The sequence below is a fragment of the Nipponia nippon genome, unplaced genomic scaffold (genome assembly GCF_047370975.1).
Source record: "Nipponia nippon isolate SJK-2023a ecotype South Korea unplaced genomic scaffold, ASM4737097v1 scaffold_16, whole genome shotgun sequence".
Lineage (NCBI taxonomy): Eukaryota > Metazoa > Chordata > Aves > Pelecaniformes > Threskiornithidae > Nipponia > Nipponia nippon.
Genome location: NW_028262332.1, coordinates 6,543,059 through 6,562,658, shown reverse-complemented (window position 1 = coordinate 6,562,658; position 19,600 = coordinate 6,543,059). Strand labels below are relative to the sequence as shown.

At 51.0% G+C, this 19,600-nt stretch overlaps 2 protein-coding genes and 1 long non-coding RNA gene across 7 annotated transcripts in view; 1 reads left to right on the top strand and 2 right to left on the bottom strand.

Moving 5' to 3' along the window:
• The window catches only part of PTPA (protein phosphatase 2 phosphatase activator), a 28,215-nt gene extending 23,209 nt beyond the window's left edge, over positions 1–5,006 (bottom strand). Inside the window, exons 1-4 of one of the 2 annotated variants that reach the window (XM_087753074.1) lie at positions 4,833–4,955; positions 3,807–4,068; positions 2,272–2,372; positions 785–871 (exon numbers count right to left, since the gene is read on the bottom strand). In XM_087753074.1, the coding sequence (XP_087609200.1) occupies positions 785–871; positions 2,272–2,331 (147 nt within the window). In that variant the 5' untranslated portion in view covers positions 2,332–2,372; positions 3,807–4,068; positions 4,833–4,955. Of the gene's footprint in view, positions 1–784; positions 872–2,271; positions 2,373–3,806; positions 4,069–4,832 lie in introns of both variants that reach the window. The other variant, XM_087753072.1, reaches the window with a different exon arrangement.
• Positions 4,878–19,600, top strand: part of CRAT (carnitine O-acetyltransferase) — a 21,800-nt gene continuing 7,077 nt past the window's right edge. The window contains exons 1-14 of one of the 4 annotated variants that reach the window (XM_087753060.1): positions 5,270–5,450; positions 7,698–7,789; positions 9,143–9,406; positions 9,874–9,992; positions 12,230–12,283; positions 13,316–13,481; positions 14,084–14,258; positions 14,763–14,941; positions 16,010–16,110; positions 16,574–16,693; positions 17,189–17,311; positions 17,667–17,802; positions 18,310–18,372; positions 18,896–19,033. In XM_087753060.1, the coding sequence (XP_087609186.1) occupies positions 5,270–5,450; positions 7,698–7,789; positions 9,143–9,406; positions 9,874–9,992; positions 12,230–12,283; positions 13,316–13,481; positions 14,084–14,258; positions 14,763–14,941; positions 16,010–16,110; positions 16,574–16,693; positions 17,189–17,311; positions 17,667–17,802; positions 18,310–18,372; positions 18,896–19,033 (1,911 nt within the window). Of the gene's footprint in view, positions 5,451–7,686; positions 7,790–9,142; positions 9,407–9,873; positions 9,993–12,229; positions 12,284–13,315; positions 13,482–14,083; positions 14,259–14,762; positions 14,942–16,009; positions 16,111–16,573; positions 16,694–17,188; positions 17,312–17,666; positions 17,803–18,309; positions 18,373–18,895; positions 19,034–19,600 lie in introns of all 4 variants that reach the window. The other 3 variants (XM_087753057.1, XM_087753059.1, XM_087753058.1) reach the window with 3 other exon arrangements.
• LOC148056232 (uncharacterized) lies at positions 9,964–19,580 on the bottom strand. The gene is made up of 3 exons (XR_015703697.1): positions 19,374–19,580; positions 19,221–19,277; positions 9,964–10,070 (listed from the first exon to the last, which is right to left on the bottom strand). It is a non-coding gene; the product is annotated as an uncharacterized LOC148056232 (long non-coding RNA).

The window sequence follows — 19,600 nt, the reverse complement described above, 5'->3', positions numbered from 1 at the left end:
TCTGGCTCCAAACGATCTCGCCGTGCCCTGATAAGGTGAACAGGCATTAAAACCACGGCAGCAGACAGAACCGGGTGACAGTCACATTAATACAAGGGGAAAAATAGGTCCTTTCTGCTCAATACCTCGGAAGGGGCGATCCTGCCCCACAGGCTAAACCTGCCTGCTCAGCCCAGCCCTCCTGCGTGCTCCGCAGCCCCCCATAGCCCTCAGCACAGCCCTTGGTGAGGCAAGTCCACTCCATGACATGCCTTGAGCTCACACGCTGTCAAACCAGACCTTGCATAGCTCAGCTACAGCATGGGCCAAGGAGATCGGAGCTGTTAACACAGTCTGAGCAACAAGGCCAGGGACAGCAAGACAAGTGACTTGCCCAAGGTCCCACAGAAAGGCCAGTGGGAGAACAGGAATGGTACAGACATCTCAGCCTTTTGCCTGCAACCAGGAGGGAATACCACATCTTCAAAACATCACTGGTTGAAGCCAGGCTGTGAAAAGAGGGTCAAAACATGTCCTTTCATCATCCTCCTTTTCACCACCAGCTTCTCTCCACTTGTAACTTGCTTGATTTCCCATCCAGCGAGCACACACAGAGCCTCTGCCTCCTCGGGGAAGGATTGCAGGCTGACATTTGCATCCCCAAGGATAACCCAACCGCATTTATTCTCCCTGGCTCCCAGATAAGCTGCCAACTCATTCCTCACCTAGGAAATATTCACTGTAGAGCCAAAAAAAAAAAAAAAGCAGAAAAGGAGAAACAAGGGGATCCAAACTCTTCTCCTACCTCTGAAACTTTATATTCGCAGGTCAGCTTCTTGCCCCTGACACCTTCATTCAGAGTGAGGATGAAGCCCATGTAATCTGCGTATGCCTGCAAACACATCCGAGAGAGCAGGGAGTTAGTGAATACCCACAGTGTGTCTGAACAAGCAACGCGGCATGGGAGCACTCCTGCACACCAAGGGAACCTTTCCCAACACACAACACTGCTTTTCTGGAGACACCCAGGGTGCAGGGCTTGCTGTGAGGTTACTGCTATTTTTGGCAGACATCAGAGGGAGATGGCGATTGCACTAAGAACTCTGCATTGCTGTAAAAATTACTGAGAGGAGAATCCTAAAAATGCTCGCACTGCCCCCGAAATCATTCCCTCAGCTCCCTGCCTCCCGTCAGGTCTAATTCAAATTCCTCGCTTTTGCGGAGTCTCAGTTGTGCCTAGACATTCTGCTCTGCACTGCTTCTCCCAGACCTGCGCTGTTATCTTCCCTTTCCTCCTTCTACTCTTCTCCCGTGTTCATGCATGATGGAGGAGTGGGAGACAGCCCAGGCTCCTCACTGCTCTTCTCTTTAAATTTGCTGCTTTTGAAGCATCAGAGCTGTGGAGCTGCACTGGATATAAGTCTTTGAAAACACCAGACTAACATACCACCACCTCTCCCTCCTTGGGCCCCTCTTGCACAGAAATCCTGACCAGGAGCAAGTCCTTAAACCCAGGAGATTTAACAAAGGAAGCTGCACTCAGAGGTTTGCTTGAGACGTGGCTATAACTTAAGCTTGTCTTAAGACATCACAGATCAGTCATCAAGTGAGAACTTGCTCCTAAGAGGTGGGACAAGTCTGGGCTAACACACCAGTCCCTCAAAGGCAGAGAGGGGAGAGCCTGCCTGTTCCACCAGCTCCACACATACTGTAAACAAAAATTGGAGGCCTCGGCTCTAGAGCCCTTTCCAGGTAGGAAGGCCCCAGGAATCAACCCAGCCTGGTGCTCAGAGGCCAGGCAGCAGGACCTGCACCTATTATCCCTGCTCACAATGGAACAACAGTAATAACAAAGAGTCAGTAAACAAGATTACAACGCCTGTTTCTCCGTCTGTACAGTAATTGTACAGATCAAGCTGAGTTCAAACAGCACTGGGTAAATCCAGTTTTGATATAATGCACAGGCTAGGTAGAATGAAATAGTTATCAGCTTCTCATCTAGCGTGTTGGGAGGGAGTAGTAATAATTTTTAAGCATCTCTGGTCTCCCTCAACCTCTGGGCTCTCCCTGGCTAACTCCTTTGTCGAAGCATTTGGCTGCCAGACTCCACACCTCACTGCCAAGTTGTTTTCCTACAAACAGGCAGTGACTCTTCTGCTTTAAAACACAAATCAATTAATTTCCCATTACTTGCCCAAACCTGCTTTACCTCATGGCTGTTCCCAGACCAGACCTGGCTGCCACTGAAGCATAATAAGCACTTACCAGTTTTCCCTGACCCCAGAGCCATACCTGAGAGCGCTTCCACTTGGCCATGTCGGAAACCATGTTTATCTCCTTTTTGGGGATCATGAAGTTCTGCTGGAGGGAAGTAGCCACCTCCTCAGAGGAGCCTAGGAGATGCAAAAAAAGAGGTAAAATAGAGGCAGTGGAGAAGAAGAAATCCTCTATCTTCCTTTCTTAGAAATCAACATTCATTTCTCAGGAGACAGAAAGCAAACAAATCCATCCCAGCTTGTGCCATTATCTCACCAAGTCCTTCTCACCAAACAATATCCTCCCGATCCCTGGATAATATACTCCTAAGGATACTGCAAGGCTTCAGAAAGTGGCTTTATGTTTGTTTTCACCACTAAAGATGCTTTTCCCATCTGGACAAAGAGGCTGGTGTAGGAGATAACAAAGACAACATCCAGCTAGTTTAATTATTTCTGTCTAGTGAATACAAGCTTCAGGTCGTGCTGAAGCACTGAGCTCTCCTAACAAACCAACTGTGCCTTGTTTTTAGGGTGTTAAGCCTGAACTGCATTCCTCTAAAAAGGACAACTCCTGCAAAGACAAAGCTGGAGCAATTCAATAGATGGCAGTCCAGAGCCACAGCCGCCTGTCCAGGCAGTGCAGGGGCTTGGAGGATGCCGGGACGCAGCCTCTTCCAGGTGGAAGCTATGAAGACCATTTAATTTTAAAGCTCTCTCAGAGCCCAGGATGTAATATTTAATGCAAATGCAAGTTGTTAATGCATTAGAGGGGCTCTTTTCCCTGCCATCTGAATCAAGGACCCAACCCTGCTGTAAGCATGAGCCCTGCCCCAGGCGCTCCAGAGCTCTGCTCTCAGCTGGCAGCCCCGCCACGGGACACAGCAGAGCCAGAAATCCTCCATGAGCTTAGAGGTAATTTGCATTATGCTCCTGTAAGTGCAACTTTTAATGGCAAGTGGCAGTGCAGCAGACCACTGTTAAGGAAACTGGGTGCTAATGTGAATTTATGAATTCTGTTAGAGTCACCCAGTTCACCTTTTTAATCCTAGAAAATCTGAAGACATTTGCTCAGCACCAGCCACCCTGGCAACACTTCAGCGACTGCTCTCCACACTACGGCAAGTCCAGGCACTGGCTCCCTAACAAACACCACCAAGCTCCAACTCCTTAAAATATTATTAGCTGCATTTACACAGAAAATACTACCCAGAAGCATTAGCAGCCTCTTCTGCAGCACAGCAGTGCTGTCTAGCAGGCAGAGCAAGGAAAAAGGAATCCAAAGTCCCAGGAACCACACAGAGTCTGCTACAGACTTGTCACATAACCTTAGAAAGTCATTTAACTTCTCTGCCTTTCAAGTTCCCCATCTACAGAACAGAGGCAGTCTCATCACCTGCCTCAGGTGTTACGGCATTCGGTTCATTCCCGCACATAAGTTACAGTAAAACTTCCAGATACAAGCACAAGAGGAACAACGCGCGAGGAATTTAAATGAGACACGCGTGCCTCTCTCCTGAAAATTCAGCACACGACTCACAATGACTAGCACCGTAATGATGGAGCTCTTACTTTAAAAGAACTTATAACATGAAAACAATGAAAAACTCCAGAGCAGTGGTGTAAAAAGGCAAACGCTGACTTGTCCATTAATGCAGATGATACATAAAGACCAGAGATGCGGCCAGGGCAGTGTCGCGGACCGGGGGGATCCGGGTGTTAGCCCAACCTCTGCCTCATCACAGATCTTGTTTCATCTCTTTGCATTTCTTTCTCAGCCATCGCTTCTTCTGACACACACTTTGTGCGTTTCCTCTTGGGGAGGAGGCCACAGCTGCTCAAGGAAGGAAACGCAGCGAGGGCTGCAGGGGTTACAATATTATAAAACGGACAGACAAGCACAAGTCCAAACCCAGTGATGTGATGGAGACAGGAGCAGAACGGGTTGGTTTTATGATGAGAGGCAACTCGGACAAAGGAGACGCTTTCAGTTTTACTCTCGTGATGTAGGGAGGGGGAATCAAACTCAGAGACGGGACCTTCTCCACCGGCAAACACCACCCGTCTCAGCACGGGGAAACGGAGTCACCAAAAACGGGCTACAGAGGACAGGGAGCCCCGACTCCGGCAGCCTAAATCCCGGCCGCCTTGCCCCTGGGAGGCGCAGGACGGGCCCCCACTCTGCCAGCCCTCACAGGACAGAGGCTCCCCCGGCCCCGACCCCCGCTGTGGGGTGCGGGTCCCTCGGGCAGCGCCGTCTCGGGGCGGGGGGGATCAGGCCCCGACCCTGCCGGCAGCTCACGGCCCCGCAGGCCTCAGCCCGGAGATGCCGGGGCTCCCCGCCCCACCTGCCCGAGGGTCAGGGAGCTCCAGGGCCCCTTCGTAGCCTCAGCAAAGCCTCGTCCCACCTCACCCCACCGCAGCCCGGGGCGCTCGCTGCCGTCACCCGCCCCCCCCCGCCCCGCAGCCTGAGGCCCGGCGCCCCCGGCCCAAGGACCCCCTCGTGCAGCGTGCGGCCCAGCGGCCCGCACCCCGGCCCCGAGCGCATCCCCCAGCCCAGAAGGCCCCGGAGCCGCCCCCAGCCCGGCCGCCCCTCACCTGCCCGCCGCTCGCTCTCTGCCATCTTCCCGGAGCCCGGCCACCGCCGCTGCCACCCTCACCTCTCACCTCCGGACACGCCGAAGCCGCCGGCGGCCATCTTTGAGCAGGGCACGTCGCCCGGCCCCGTCACTCCCGGGGCCGTCAGCCGGTGGCGTGGCCCCTCCCGGCCACCGTCGTGGCCCCCGCCGCCATGTTTGTGCGGGGCACGGCCTCTTCTGCCCACACAGGACGGCGGGGCGGCCATGTTTCTGCGGGGCGCTGCAGCGCCGCGAGGAGTGCGTGTCCGCGGAGCGGAGCGGAGGCGCGCCCGGGCGAGCAGGAGGACTCTTCTCAGCGACTCCCGGAGAAGACAACTGATAGAGGAGCCGCATCCCCGCTTCGACACCGGCCGCGGCGCTCCCTCCCCTCACAGCGGGACCGTGCCCTTCCCCAAGATGGCGGCCTGGGCTTCGCCCCGCTCCAAGATGGCGGCGGAGCGGCCCCACCCCCTGGCGGCCGAGCGGGGCGGCGGGGCGGCGGCGCCCGGTGTCGCCGGTGTCCTTGCGGCGGGCGGCGGCCGGGGCCGGGGCTGCGGGCAGGCGCGGAGCCATGCTGGCCTTCGTGGCGAGGGCTGTGGTAAGTGCCGGCCGCGCTCCGAGGGCGGGGACACCGGGAGACGGGGGGGCGTGAGATGGCGACCGGGCCGCGCCACCCGCCGGAGGGTGACAGCGGGCCCGCTGGCCCCGGGAGGGGTTCCCCGGGCCGGGCAGGTGGCACACGGCCGGCCCCGGGCCCCGACAACGGGCAGGAGCCGCCGGCGGTCAGCGGCGACCTGGGCTCGGGCCCGGGCCACGGTGACGGGCCGGTTGTGCGGCGGGGGCCGCCGCTTCCCGCTGCCGGGAGGCGTTCAGGAGGGGCAGGGGAGCAGAGGGCGCGGGAAGGCTCCGGCACAGAGGCCCACCCTGCCCCGGTCCCCGGCACTGCTGCTGTCGGGGCCCGGCACCGCTCCCTCAAGCCGGAGGAGAAGCAGGGCTTCCCCGGCCAGGCCCGGGGGGACGGTGATCGGGGCAGGCCGCAGGCCCGCGTTCCTCTGGGGCCAGGGTCCCGGCTGCAAGGGGGGGGAAGGGGCTTGGCCACCGCTGGACGAGCCCTGAGAGCACTGCTCATCCCGGCTGGCGGGCAGGGACGCTGCTGAAGTTAATCCTCCGAGCCGGTTTGGCTTCTGCATGTGCCTTGAGGCAGCGCTGCGCGGTGGAGCGTTCACCGGCGATGGAGGGCTTGGGGCTGGATGGCAGCCACGGCTGGTCGGGGGCGAGGGGAGCCCAAGGAGCGGCCATCTGTGGCTGCAGGCTTCGCCTTTAAAACACACCTTTCCCTGCAAGCAGCGGGAAGGCAGAGCTGTCAGCCCCGCGCCTGGTCTTAGTAACTGGTTATTGCAAACGCTGACGGATCCCAGGGGAGGAGGAGGAGGCAGAGCGGGATGACAGCAGCTACATGATGGATTCACTCCCCGAGACGCTTTCTCAGGGGCCAGGCAGGGCTGGTTGTCTCTGGGCTTGAGGGGCTCTCTGGCTTCTAATTTAAAAGTAAAAGAAAAAGACAGACCGCTGTCATCTGACACTAAATGTTGTGGCCGTGCTGGGAATCAGACACTGCTCTGAAATTCCTCCTGCCCCCCAGCCCCAGGCTGCAGGTGGATTTCCCACCAGCTCTGGAAAAGGTCATCTGCCGCATTGGAACGTGGCTCAGGAGCAATGCCAGCCCGCGAGCTGGCCATGTCTGCACGCCCCGCTCTCCGCTGGTGTTCGTTTTCCCTGTTGCTTGTGGGGAAAGGTGGACTGTTTGCTCTGTTTGCTGCCAGCTGCCTCCTCTGTTCAGCTGCGATCGCTATTCCTCCTCCCACCAAACACTTGAGTTTGACCTCAAACCAAACAAGCAGAGGACATCAAAGAGGAAAGATACAAATCCACTCTACATTTTAACATGCAGCGTTTTCAACTAATTTGTTTTGGGATTTTCACTGTTACCCCAGGGAAAATCCGAAACTGTTTGTCTGGAATCATCATACTTGATCTTAGCTACGTAGAAGACTCTGCTTGTCTGCCCCTGAGTTGATTAGAGAGACACGAAGGAGGGGGTGATATTCTTTGTGACTGCACAGTTCTGTTGTTGCCCTGCTTTGGAGATACTTTTTTTTTTAAAGGGTTGACAACCCCAAAGTCTCACCTTGCAATAATGACCACACATGCATGGGGCGTGAGGGCAGTTAAGATACCGCCTTTAGCCCCCAACTGAATTTCCTCCCATCTCCCACTAATCCTGCCATCGCCTGCAGTGATGCTGGGTCACTGTCCAGTTCCTGTGGAAGAGCTGGCCGCATCTCACACTCTCTGGCCACCTTTGCCTGAGCAAAGGGACTAAATTCCTCATCGCCCGCATAAGTCCTCCCTGCAGCTTGTCCCATCTGGTGACAGCCCACAGCATCACCTGCTTCCAGGATGTAAATTGGGGTCTCTCCTGCCTGATGTTCAAGCTTCTCTCACAACGGCCGCTGTAGTTTCATGGTGCAGGCAAAGGCTGAGGGAACAACATCCCCAGCACCTTCACTTCGGCCGTGACTGGAGGCCCAGAGCTATCGATCAGAGAGAGACTCTGCCCAGACGGTATTGATCAGCAAGCACCGACCGGGCAATGCAGGACTGCCGGTCAGTGGCCGCAGGAGGGCTTCCCAGAAAGGCGCCTTCATGGCAGTTGACGCAACCTGATGGCCTGATTACCCCCGTCCTCTCCTGGGCCTGTGTCTGGCCTTGACCCCTCTGATCAGAGCAGTCATGTGGCAGTTTGCTAACGAGGTGACGCCCTGCACGGGCAGCACATTGTCAGGTGGAAGAGGAAACCGAGACAGGCCGAGGGAGAGGTTTACGATCTTTTCTGTCTTACCAGCCATGGATAGGAAGCAGAAGCAAGCAGAGAAGGTACAGTATGCCCACACTGCCATGATTAACACCCTTCATTTCTTCCCAGCCCCACTCTTCTTTCATGCTTCAGTAATTCCCCCTTCTCTTGTTTTTAACATTCCTCCTCCAAACCTTGATCTCGTAGTTCTTGCTGGGTCCTACAAAGAGCATAGAGCATTTTCTCTGGGGGCTCAGCACCACGCAGAGGCTTTTCCACCTTGCAGATTTAACTCTTTCTTTCTTCTCTGTGCTTAGCTGCTGGGAGGAGGTGGGGGGACAGCTATTTTCTCATTGCCTTGGAAATCAAAGGGCATGTTCTCATTGGCTCTGCATCCTCAGTGTACTGAGGATGCAAAGTCCAGAGTCCTGTAGGAGGGTGTCTGATCCAACAGAGGGGGAAGAGCAGAGGGAATTCAAAACCTCTGGAGTACAATTTAAATGTCTTCAAGCCAAAGGGTGTCCAACCTTGTTCACCCAAGAGGATGATGTTCTTTTGGGGGAAAACTGGCAAGTTCATTTCCTGGTTAGCAGCTGGGTTTGTTCTGTTTCATTCCTCCGCTCAGAGAAATGGTACGGTGCTTTCTAAGGCGTTCACTCCCACATGACCCTGTTGGATCCCAGGAGCCTGTTGGCATCACCCACAATTTCCTGAACAGCTCTCCCTGTTCCCTCTCCAAAGGCTCCTGTAATTTGGCCAGTCCTGTACTGGTACAACTGGACAGAGGTTCTCTTAATATAGCTGTGTCCTCCAGTAACTGGGAGGTTCACCAGCATAAAGGAGCATTGCTCCAAGGCCTACACATCACAGCCAGTCCTTCCCTGACCGTCGCTGGTGATGTACGATCCCTGGCCAGTCAGAGAAGAGGCATTTTAATCCTGCCCTAAACTTATCTAAATTCTGTCTCCTCAAAGCCCAAATGGTAGTTTGATTTGGCACAAGGGTTCTGCTTAACTTTCTGGTCTTATGCTGTTGCAAGAAGTAATGAAACAGTTTCTGACAGTACATAAGATGAATATTTCTTTCACAACTTACTTTCTTCCCGCTTACCATGGGATGGAAGGGTTTGACTTTGTCAAACGCATGGAGACTCTCAGCTGGAAAGCACCCAGAGAGTGGGAGATGTATCATTATCCTGGCAGCATTTCCTCTGATGAGCTGAGAATCAGTATCTTGAGAGATCGAGTTTCTCTTTTGCAGCTTTTCTGGATGTCCTACAACCATCTCTAGCACGCAGTCAGTAGACCTGCGCCTTGCATTTGCGCTTTGTGTGCTCAGAGGGGTTGGAACGGAGACTCCCAGATCCAGGTTATTTGCTACCTCGTGCACATCGAGGGGAAGTTTTGTCTCGACATTTGCTTTGTGCTTTGCAGGCCAGGCCCTACGGCCTGCTGAAGCCGACAGCTTTAGGCAAGATCCCAGGCAGATTCCAACTTCATCAGGAAGCGTTGCCCCATCTCCCCGTGCCACCGCTCCAGCAAACGCTGGACCGCTACCTGCTGGCCCTGCAGCCCATCATCAGCGAGGAGGAGCTGAACCACACGCAGGAGCTGGTGGCTGAGTTCCGCAAGCCGGGAGGCGTCGGGGAGAGGCTGCAGAAAGGCCTGGAGAGAAGAGCCAAGAAAACAGAGAACTGGGTAGGTCGGGACTCTGCCCCCAGGCTCTGCTTAGGGAGGGTGGAGGTCTGATGCACACCTCTCCAATGTCCTGGCTGCATCCACTGGTGCCTGTGTTTTTATGGCATCACCTTCATTACCAGTCTGCTGCTGACCTCCCTGAGCTGTGCAAGCTCCTCACCAGGACTTGGGTATGGCAGAACAGGGAGTCACTGACCCTGTCTGTGGCTGCTGAAGCCTCTAACCTGTTAGCATCACAGAGCTGCCCCAAGAAGTTGAAGGAAACCCTCTGCTCAAGCCCTGCACCAAAAGTCCCCCGCTGCCTTGCTCAAATCCCCCTGTACCCCCCTTCCACGTTCAAAGCATAAAACCCAAACAGTTTGCAAACTGTGGGACAGAGCTGGGGGCAGGATGCTGAGACCGTTCAGCCGGGCTTGGGTCAAACAGCAGCAGACGCCGTGCCTGCATGTTGCCTTTCTCCGTCCCAGCTCTCAGACTGGTGGCTGAAGACGGCTTACCTGGAGTATCGCCTGCCAGTTGTGGTCCACTCCAGCCCCGGTGTGGTTTTACCTAAGCAGGATTTTCTGGATCGGCAAGGTCAGCTGAGGTAAAGTCCTTTTCTACCTTCCCCTAGGTTTCAGATGGGATGAGCTATCTCTGCTGGACAGGGAGGAGGATGTTCAGGCTGATTGGGAAAGAGAGCAATTAGCACATGGTCCCCAAGTTTGAGAGCTGTCTGTGCTGTGCAAGAGGGCTGCACAGATAAGGAACGGCTGCCGTGCTGTGAGGAGGCTCCTGGTTGCACCAGATTAAATACTTCATCAAGAGGGAAAACCAAAGAGTCCAGTGGCTCAGGTACTAAACTGGGACTAAAAACCTAGGTTTTGGTCTTTGCTCTAGCACAGATCTTAATTGCAAGATGGCCACATTGCTGGCTGGAGGCATTGTGAGGATATACATGACATGTTAAAGACTATGAGGGGCTAAGATTGTGTGTGCAGTTAAAGGAGGCATAAAAACTAGCCCAGGCACGTAAGGGAGACCAATCAGAAATGCCTCTGGAGTTTGCTAGTTTAAAGGGATGGGGGAACCTGCTGCAGGGACTGTCAGCCAGTCTGTTCCCGCAGGGGACTGTCCCCTGTTGTGTCATTTCACTTGTGGATTTATGGCTTGGAAAACTTCACAGTCACCAGCCTCTCTCCACCCCCAGTTTTTCCTTACAACCAAACCCTGCTACGTCCTCTCTTCTTTGTGGGCTCTAACCACTACGACTGTGTTAAATCCACCTGCAAAACTTGAGCACTGACCTTTATGCAGGGTTACCTTTGCCACAGTTACCAGTCATCACTGCTCTGGCAGATCAGAAGTACCAGCCAGGGGAGCAGCAAGGCTGAGAAGAAATCCTCCCTTCCGCTCCCTTGGATACACCTGAGCAGCGGTGCAGAGGGCGAGCCTCACAGGGACAGCGCGAGACTGGGCAAACAGCTTTGAAAGCTCTTTCTTATATTATTCACTCTCAAGTTATCCAAATAGAAGATAAGATCTGGAGCACTACCAGTGGCCCAGCCAGTGGAACCAAGCAGCTGCATGAGAATCTGGGCTCCCGTGTAAAATACAATTTAAATGCGTGTTTGTATAGTTTGTGGCTGCAGAAAGAAGTTTGACAGCATGGCTTGAGACTAAAGCTTCAGAAACAGAAGGCAAGTTTAGAAAGTGGAGTTCTCCATTTCTTAATCTGGCAACACTGCTGGCTGAAAACAAGTCAGCTAACCTCTCCCTCGTCTCCCCCTCAAGCCCTAACTCTGCTCCCACGCTGTTTGCTCTCTGGAAAGGAACACAGGCTCTCTCACTGTCGTTCGCCAGCTGTTTTACTTGCTCAGGTTTTGCAATAAGGCTGAGAAATTTTCATTGAAAACTACTTTGCAGGATGCCTTATTTGTTTAACAGCCCTTAGGTTCTTGAAGTTGCATCCTTTGATCTTTACTAGGGATGGGTAGGCTGAGCAAATCTAGATGACGCTGCCTGCAAACGCCAAATGCTTGCACCACTTTAAAGCCTTTGAAGCTCAGCTGTCTGCAACCTCTTGTCACAGTGACCTCCTGCCTCCTTCCTCCCATGCGTGGGTGGGAGCTCCCAGGTCAGAGTAGGCCAACCTGTCACTCCCAAGCTAAGCGGTTTGATGTGGCTTGTCACAGCCTCCCTCCCTGCTGGGAGTTGGCGTTGGCAGTGTTTATGTTGATCCTGGTAAACACAGCGGCTCGGTGTCAGCGTGCAGCATGTCTGCATTTGTTTCAGATCCCTCAGTGCCAGAGGCATGCTCTTAAGAGTTGCATTAGCAGCAGAATGTTCATCAGGTAGGAACTAAGTCAGCAATGGTGAGTCTTGGATGCAGGGAGATACAGCTGCATCTTGGCCTGAAACTCAGAGGTGGCCCCTGGACAGGGAAGGGCAGAAATCCCCTTTTCTTGGTGCTGTTTTAATGCTAAGACTCAGAACTAGGATGTGATAAAATCACAACACGTCAGTAAAAAATGCTGCTGTTAGAAGGTCATTTATGCATCTGGACTGAAGCCTGCTTTCTTGAAAGTTGTCCAGAGTCCTTGGTTATACAGTAAGATACATAAAAAAAAGAAAGTACTACATGGTGGGACTCTGCAGCCGTCTCAAATCACAACCCCGGAGTGGCTGTATCAGCTAACCAGAGATGGGCACCACAGGGGCTTGGCAGAAAGGCTGAACTTTCTAAGGAGCAGAGAGAAGCTCGGCTGGCCCTCCTCACCTAGCTCCTCAGCCCCAGATGTTCTGCATTTGAATCTCAACTTGTAACATTTGATATTTTTCCAGGTTTGCTGCCAAGATGATCGAGGGCATCCTGGATTTCAAGACCATGATTGACAAGTGAGTTAGTGACCCTCCTGACTTCTCACATGTTCCTTACTGTCGTAGAGAGGCTGAGCCTAGTCAGTAAATCTCCCTTCCAAATAGAAAGGCAAGAGTAGACAGCACATATTTGAAAAGAGATATTGTAATCAACATCACCGCTCACTGCCAAGGTGACCACCACTGGAAAAAAGCAAATTTACTTTTCTTTCTTCATGTTCTTTGTTTGCCTTACTACTTTCATTGGCACGTGTACGTGCTTAGAGGGAGTGAGCCTGACTGACAGTCCTGTGGAGCTACATACTTTTGTTTGCCCACAAAACAAGTTACAGCTCAGGCAGCAGGAATTTGTTTCTCTCCGTCTGGGTTTCTGGTGTTTCTCATCTCCCAGCTAGACAGGATGAGCTCTAGAGAAGCTTGTTCCTCCCTACCCCTTTTCTTCTGATCACCAACAAACCTCTGCTGAACATGCCTTATTTATAGTCCAAAAATATGTTTACCAACAGATTACCAACATCACACCTTTACATCCACATTCAGACAAGGCTCAGGGCCAGACATGAGAAGGGTAGTTGGAATATGACCACTCAAGTAACCGATCGAGTCCCAGTCCAGTTCGTGAGTCATAGACAGCACATCAGACACCCACCACTCAAGATTATAGCTGAAAACCTCTTTCTGCCATTTCACTGGGAACAGTACATCTCCCAGTACATTGTGCCCTGGAGTCTCTGCAGACAACACAGCGTACGCTAAGCTACGTAGCAGGTCCAGAGATCTGTTTCTCTGGTGTTACACAGAAGATAGTGTTGTTCCCCTCTCCAAATGAAAGGCTGGCAAACAGACATTTTTTGTAGTCCCTACTAGGAAAGCTGGTAGGAATAGGGAAGAATGGCTCTTTTTTATACCGTCAGCACCAACACATTTAGGTCTCGCTGGGGTGAGTGACAGGAGCTGCATGGCTGAGCCTGTGCCTGTCTTGTATGGGGAGCGCAGGCCTTCTCACTGCTGTTTCTCTTCCCCTTCCTCCTTACCCTGCTGTGTCTCCAGTGAGACCCTCCCAGTGGAGTACATGGGTGGGAAGCCCCTCTGCATGAACCAGTACTACCAGATCCTCTCATCCTGCCGCATTCCCGGGCCCAAGCGGGACTCCATTGTCAACTATGCCAAAGGCAAAAAGCAGTCCAGACACATCACAGTGGTTCACAACTTCCAGGTACGGCAGCTCCTGAGCTTTCAAGGAGGTTCGTGTAGCTGCAGGTGTCCCTTTCAGCTAGCTGTGGTCCAGAGAAAAGGGAACAACAGAAAGTCTCTGCCCACGAGGTTTGCCTCACCAGGGATTCGTTCCTGCTCCCTTCATCCCCTTTGGCCTTAGCTGGCCAACAACTGGGAGTGCCATGTGTGACCAACAGACTACGAGGCAGAAAAACACTCTCTTCCTCTGTTTCTTGTCCCTGCAATTCCTGTCTCTCAAAGCCCAGAGATCGTGTCTGGAATTGGAAATCCCAAGTGGAAACTGGGTAACAAACCCTGCCACCATGGGTGAGTCTCAGAAATGGGAACTCCTCGTGTGTTTTGGCCCTCATTACCATGGTTTCTGAGCTTCTTAAAACCTGGACTGTATTTATGCCCTGCAAGGGAAGTTGGACTTGGGTCTCTCAATTCTGAGCATCCTTCAAAGGTCTGCTTGCAAGCCAAGTTCTTAGGTCAGGTCTTATTTCCTCAAAGTGGCTGTTCCTTGTTTCTGGGGCTGGACAATAAAGATCTTCTCTCATGTTCTGTCTCTTCTCTGTCCTTGTCCACTCTTCTCACCTTCAGTTCTTTGAGCTAGATGTTTACAACAGTGATGGAAGCCCCCTGACCACTGACCAGCTCTTCATTCAGCTGGAGAAGATATGGAACACCTCCCTCCAAACGAACAAAGAACCTATTGGGATCCTCACCACCAACCACCGAAACAGCTGGGCAAAAGCCTACAACAACCTTCTGAAAGGTCTGTAGAGCCCCTAACACGTGCAAGTGCTAACAAACACCACGAATGCTTTTGAACTACCAACCTCACCGCTCTGCTGTGCTCTGCTCAGTTCTTTCCTTTGGAAGCTTGTTCTGGACAGATAACGTGAGCTTTCCACCTCAAAGAAGCAACTTGATTTCATTGCAAAGTATTGTTATTTCTGTTTTGGAAGGTACATAGGTGAAGTCCAAAGCTTGGTTTGTCAGACCTGAAATCCTAGAGTTTGTTGCCTTGCAAAGGGTGGGATGTATGAAACACGAAAAAAGGAAGGTGAACGCAGCGTGCTTGCATCTGTAACAACCCGGCTGGCTACAATCTTAATTACTGTATACACCCCTAAATGACCAATATTGCACTGAAGTACAATGGGAATCCAACCACTCTGGGTCCTTACAACCTGCTCCTTCAAATTTAAATCTCCCTCCAATTAAAATGCAAGTTTTTCAACTCCCGTTTCTTATTTGCTGTTCATTTCTCTCCCAGATAAGACCAACAAGGAATCTGTGCGTACAATTGAGAAGAGCATTTGCACTGTCTGCCTTGATGCGCCTATGCCACGGGTGTCTGAGGACATCTACAAGAGCCGTGTGGCCGCTCAGATGCTGCATGGCGGAGGCAGTCGCTGGAACAGTGGGAACCGATGGTTCGACAAAACCCTTCAGGTAAGTGCTGATGCTCTAAAGATGCTAGAGACACGAGTCTGGAGGAGATGCTTTTTCCTGAAACTACAAAGGTCCAAGAAATCCCAGAAACCTTTTGCAGGAAAGTTTTCCTTATATCAAGAACGTGGAGAAATAGGGGAGACAAGGCGTGGTGGCTGACAGTATGAGATCCTATGGTTTCCCTTGCAGTCACCACAAACACTCATTCCTGCCTCAGGGACTTTTGTTTCTTTTACTGCCTCTGCCCACGCTTATTCAGTGTAGCAGTTCTTTGTGTTCCTTGTAAATCAATTTTCTGCCTGCAGTGAACAATGCCTCGTCTGCTTGGAGGCAGCCCAAACATAGGGAGGTCTGTTCTTTGTATCTCCTCTAGGCTTGTCACTTTTCCTGTTTCTGCCAGAAGCTGCCCAATGGCTTTTTTTTGTTGGGTGGTTTTTTGTTTGGTTTTTTTTTTTTCAATCATCAGCTGCCATCCCAGGGCATCCCTCTGATCTCTTCTCCATTCAATCCTGTCAAGAGCTTTCAACAACAGCTGCTATTCAAGCTTCTCCTTCATTAGTTGGTGTACCCTGGCTCATGGATAGTAGCAATGGTGCTTTAAAAGATTCTTCTCATATCTGATGAACTCTTCGTAACGTTTTCAGCTATTTTGTTCCTATTTGGAACTCTTCATTGATAGGATAAAGCTTAGATGTTCCAGCTAATTGAAAAGGGTAAGCCAGCACATGGTGATATTATTCCTGTACTGTGTTTGCATCTAAGTAAATCAAACCCACTGAACCACTCTATTGCCAGGGCACTGAGCACACCAATATATCTATCAGGCATGCTCTTATCCATTTAATTTTGCAAAACTGTAACAGCGCTATCAGATCTTTGAGGCCCGCTGAAAGGCTTCCACTGCTCTTTGGCTCAATGAGGCCTTTGTGTTACCGTTCCAGCGCACAAGGATAGGATCGCTGTCCATTCTGATACAGAGCAGTGAGATACTAAGATCTCTCTGGATAGCTCCTGCTTCGCACGCTGGATGTCTGTCTTCATCACTGTCCTCTTGTGCTTCTCTTGTAGTTCATCGTTGCTGAAGATGGCTCCTGCGGTCTCGTATACGAACATGCTCCCTCAGAAGGCCCACCCATTGTTGCTCTTCTGGATCACATCGTGGAGTACACGTGAGTCCTGCCTCCTCTACTTTTCCTCAGCATTGGAGATAGGTTTTAAACCACCTGCTCCCCCAGAACATGCCTCTTCACAGCTCACCTCCTAGGAATTTGTTCTGGAGAAAGGGAAGCGGTTTGCTAATTAGGTATTGCAGTTCTTGTATTCATAAGGGAACTGAGTGGACAAGCTACTCTGATAAGTTTTGCTACTGCTTCCATTTTCAGAGAATTACACTGTTCAGAGTTAACAGGACTTTTGCCTGGGAGAGGTGTTTCTTTTGGGCAGAAGGCACAGAAGACATTTCATTCATACCCTTCAAAAAACCCTGCAAGGGCACTGTGAAGAATTTTTCAGCCTGTGACTAGCATCACAAGGTGTTAGGGAAGATCTCCCTGTGCATTTCTACCTGGGCTCTGGTGTGCTTAGCTGAGCTTCATGTCAAAGGTCTGGTTAAACAATCATTTCTCTATGCAGGAAGAAACCTGAGCTGGTAAGATCGCCCATGATTCCTTTGCCAATGCCCAGAAAGCTCCGGTTTAACATCACCCCAGAAATCAAGAGTGACATAGAGAAGGCAAAGCAGAACCTCAACATGTAAGTATGAAGCAGTGGTGAGTGACTGAGTAATTCATGTCCCCCTTTGGAATGTGTCGGTGGTTTAAATGAGGCTTCCCCCACTGCAGCCAGGGAGTTTTCCCAGGGACTTCTTGGGTCAACAACATTGAACCTAGCTGAAAAGCACACTAAAGCCACCTGCCAGGAATCAAGTCAAAGGTGCTGGAAGGGGGTAATTGCTGATCCATCCCACTTCACTGAGAAAGAGCAAGGCTTTACTGGATCTAACTAGGGATACTAGAGCGTACGCACACACACCCATGTAACCTGGTGAAGATTTCAGTAGTGGCCAAAAAAGCTCATCTCCATACTGCTGCCCACACAAGTCTGTGCGTGACTGAGCTCTCTCTGTCCCTGCATAGACCAGATCCAAATAGCCTCTTCTCTCTGAGCCTTGAGAAAGCAAAGTCCATACTTTTACGTTACAAGAACAAGCAACAGGCAAAGGAATACTTTATCTTTCTTTCCTTGCAGAATGGTTGAAGACCTGGATATCAAAGTCATGGTCTTTCATCAATTTGGAAAAACCTTCCCCAAGTCAGAGAAGATAAGTCCTGATGCTTTTATCCAGCTGGCCTTGCAGCTAGCATATTACAGGTAAGACCACCAACAGGTAGCTTCTCAACCTCTTCACCATAAGACTCCAATACGTGAGCTTGATAAAGGTGTCACAGCCGAGTCTCTTGCAGGCTGCTATGGCCTGCTTCCTAAGTCCCATGTTCTCCCCATGCGCTGGGGTCGAACAGCAAATCTCTCTTGTGGCAGCTGCCAAGCAACAGGTGAGATTAACCCCTCTGTGTGCATACAGTTGTAGTAAGGAAGCATCAGAGATCAGCTGTCAGTGGGACTCACTCACATACAGTCTTCCCCTTCCCCCCAGTTCTTCTGTTTCACAAGAGGCCATTCCTCTCAGGAGAAACTCACTTCTGTGACTTTCTCCTCCATCTTACAGGATGTACGGCCACTCCTGTGCCACGTATGAGAGTGCATCACTAAGGATGTTCCGCCTGGGCCGTACAGACACCATCCGCTCCACTTCTGTAGACTCTCTTAAGTTTGTGCAATCAATGGACAGCCCTGACAAATCGGTAAGGATCAAAAAGGAGTGGAGTAAGAGGACTCCACTCCAGAAAAAAAGAGGAAAGCTGCTTATTTGGCTAACCCTGTGTCAGCTGGTTTCAGCTAAGCAGAACCGCACCCGATATGAAGTTGAGCTAAAACATAGCTTGGAGTATATAGTTACACACCTTGGGTTTCATTTGGCTTTCCTTTCACGTATATGGAAAGCCTGGGAAGCAACATGTGGACATTTCTAATTCCACCAGAAAGAAGTATGTCCCTTCTAAAAGTCTGTTTAGCTACTCAAACTAAGTTCTGCTACTGATGGATGGACAACACCATTCAGAATGAAGTAACACAGCCAAACAAGATTATTTAAAAATTAAATTACTAGATTTAAAAATTAAATCTAGTAAATCTAAAAATTAGTGTAGTACAGACACACAAGGCAGAAATGCCCTCCATCTTAGAGGAACAGCCAAAATGAGGTTTTCCGTGCTGCAGAGAAACTTACAGACAGATCTGTGTGTTCTCAGGACCAGGAGAAGGCAGACTTGCTGAGGAGAGCTACCCAGGCCCACAGAGAATACACTGATATGGTGAGTGTCCTCTATGCCGACAGAGTTGGGGTTTTACATAGCAAATGGGGGTTCTGGTGAAAGACGAGGCCTTAAGAGCTTTCTCTGCTGACACAGCAATGTGGGCATCAGTGCTGTTGCACATGTCTAACTCTGATCTGACAGTGCTCTAGACCACGGACTGAATGCTTGCTCTCTAGCTAGTGGTTTAGGTGTCCCTTGTGGCTGGCCTAAAGGAGAGAATCAAATATGAAAATAGCTTCAGTTCTCACTGTTGCTGATAAATGCCACAGTTGCATGAGGACCCCTTAAACCAGAGGAAGCCCATGGGCAGGAACTGTAAGGTTGGTTCCACTGTGTGCCTAATTTCACAGTCCTTACAAACAAGACTGACTATAGGTCCTAAAAGCAAGATCTAGTTTCCTTCTAACTTTAACCACTTAAGAGATTTTTTTAAAGTGCTTTTTTTCTTAAAACAAAGAAATTGATAGCTTTGCTCACTTGCCTGCTAGACAGGCTTTCATCTAGTCTTCCTTCCTTACAGGCAATAAGGGGCAATGCAATAGACCGCCACCTCCTAGGCTTGAAGCTTCAAGCTATCGAGGACCTAGTGAGCATGCCTGAACTGTTCATGGACACAGCATATGCTGTTGCAATGCACTTCAATCTCTCAACCAGCCAGGTAGGACTCATCTGAGCAAAGACGGAAATGCTCTCCTTGTTTATTTTCACTGCCTTTCTTGTCTGCATTTCTCCTTCATTTCCTTCTGTTTGAAACTAGTCTTCATTTGGGGACAGAAATTTTTAAGCCTGCTACCAATCCCATAAAGCTGCAGATCTGATCTTAGAGCTGCCACAGTTCCTCTCACCTTTGTAAAACACCAGGATAACCAAGGCCAAGATCACCAGAAGCATTTGGTGTCTTCCTGCAAGCGATAGCAATTGAAGTTAGCAGCCAGAATAGCTTTACGTTCATCTGCTGTGCTGTGATTCTTACCGATACAGTTCTGCTTGTGACTTACTACAAGCTTATCTTGGGGAGAAGTACTCCTTTGCAAACGCATAGGAAAACACATTGATACCGAATGGCAGAATCCAGCATGTGTGTGGTGGTAGGTGGGTCTGACCAAAGAGGCCCTCTTCTAGAGCATTTTCATGAGGTGGCAGTTTCTTCTTCTGTTGACAGAGCTGTTAGCATTTGATGGCTACATTTCTCTGGCTGGTTAGAAGTTTTTAATCACATTGTCTC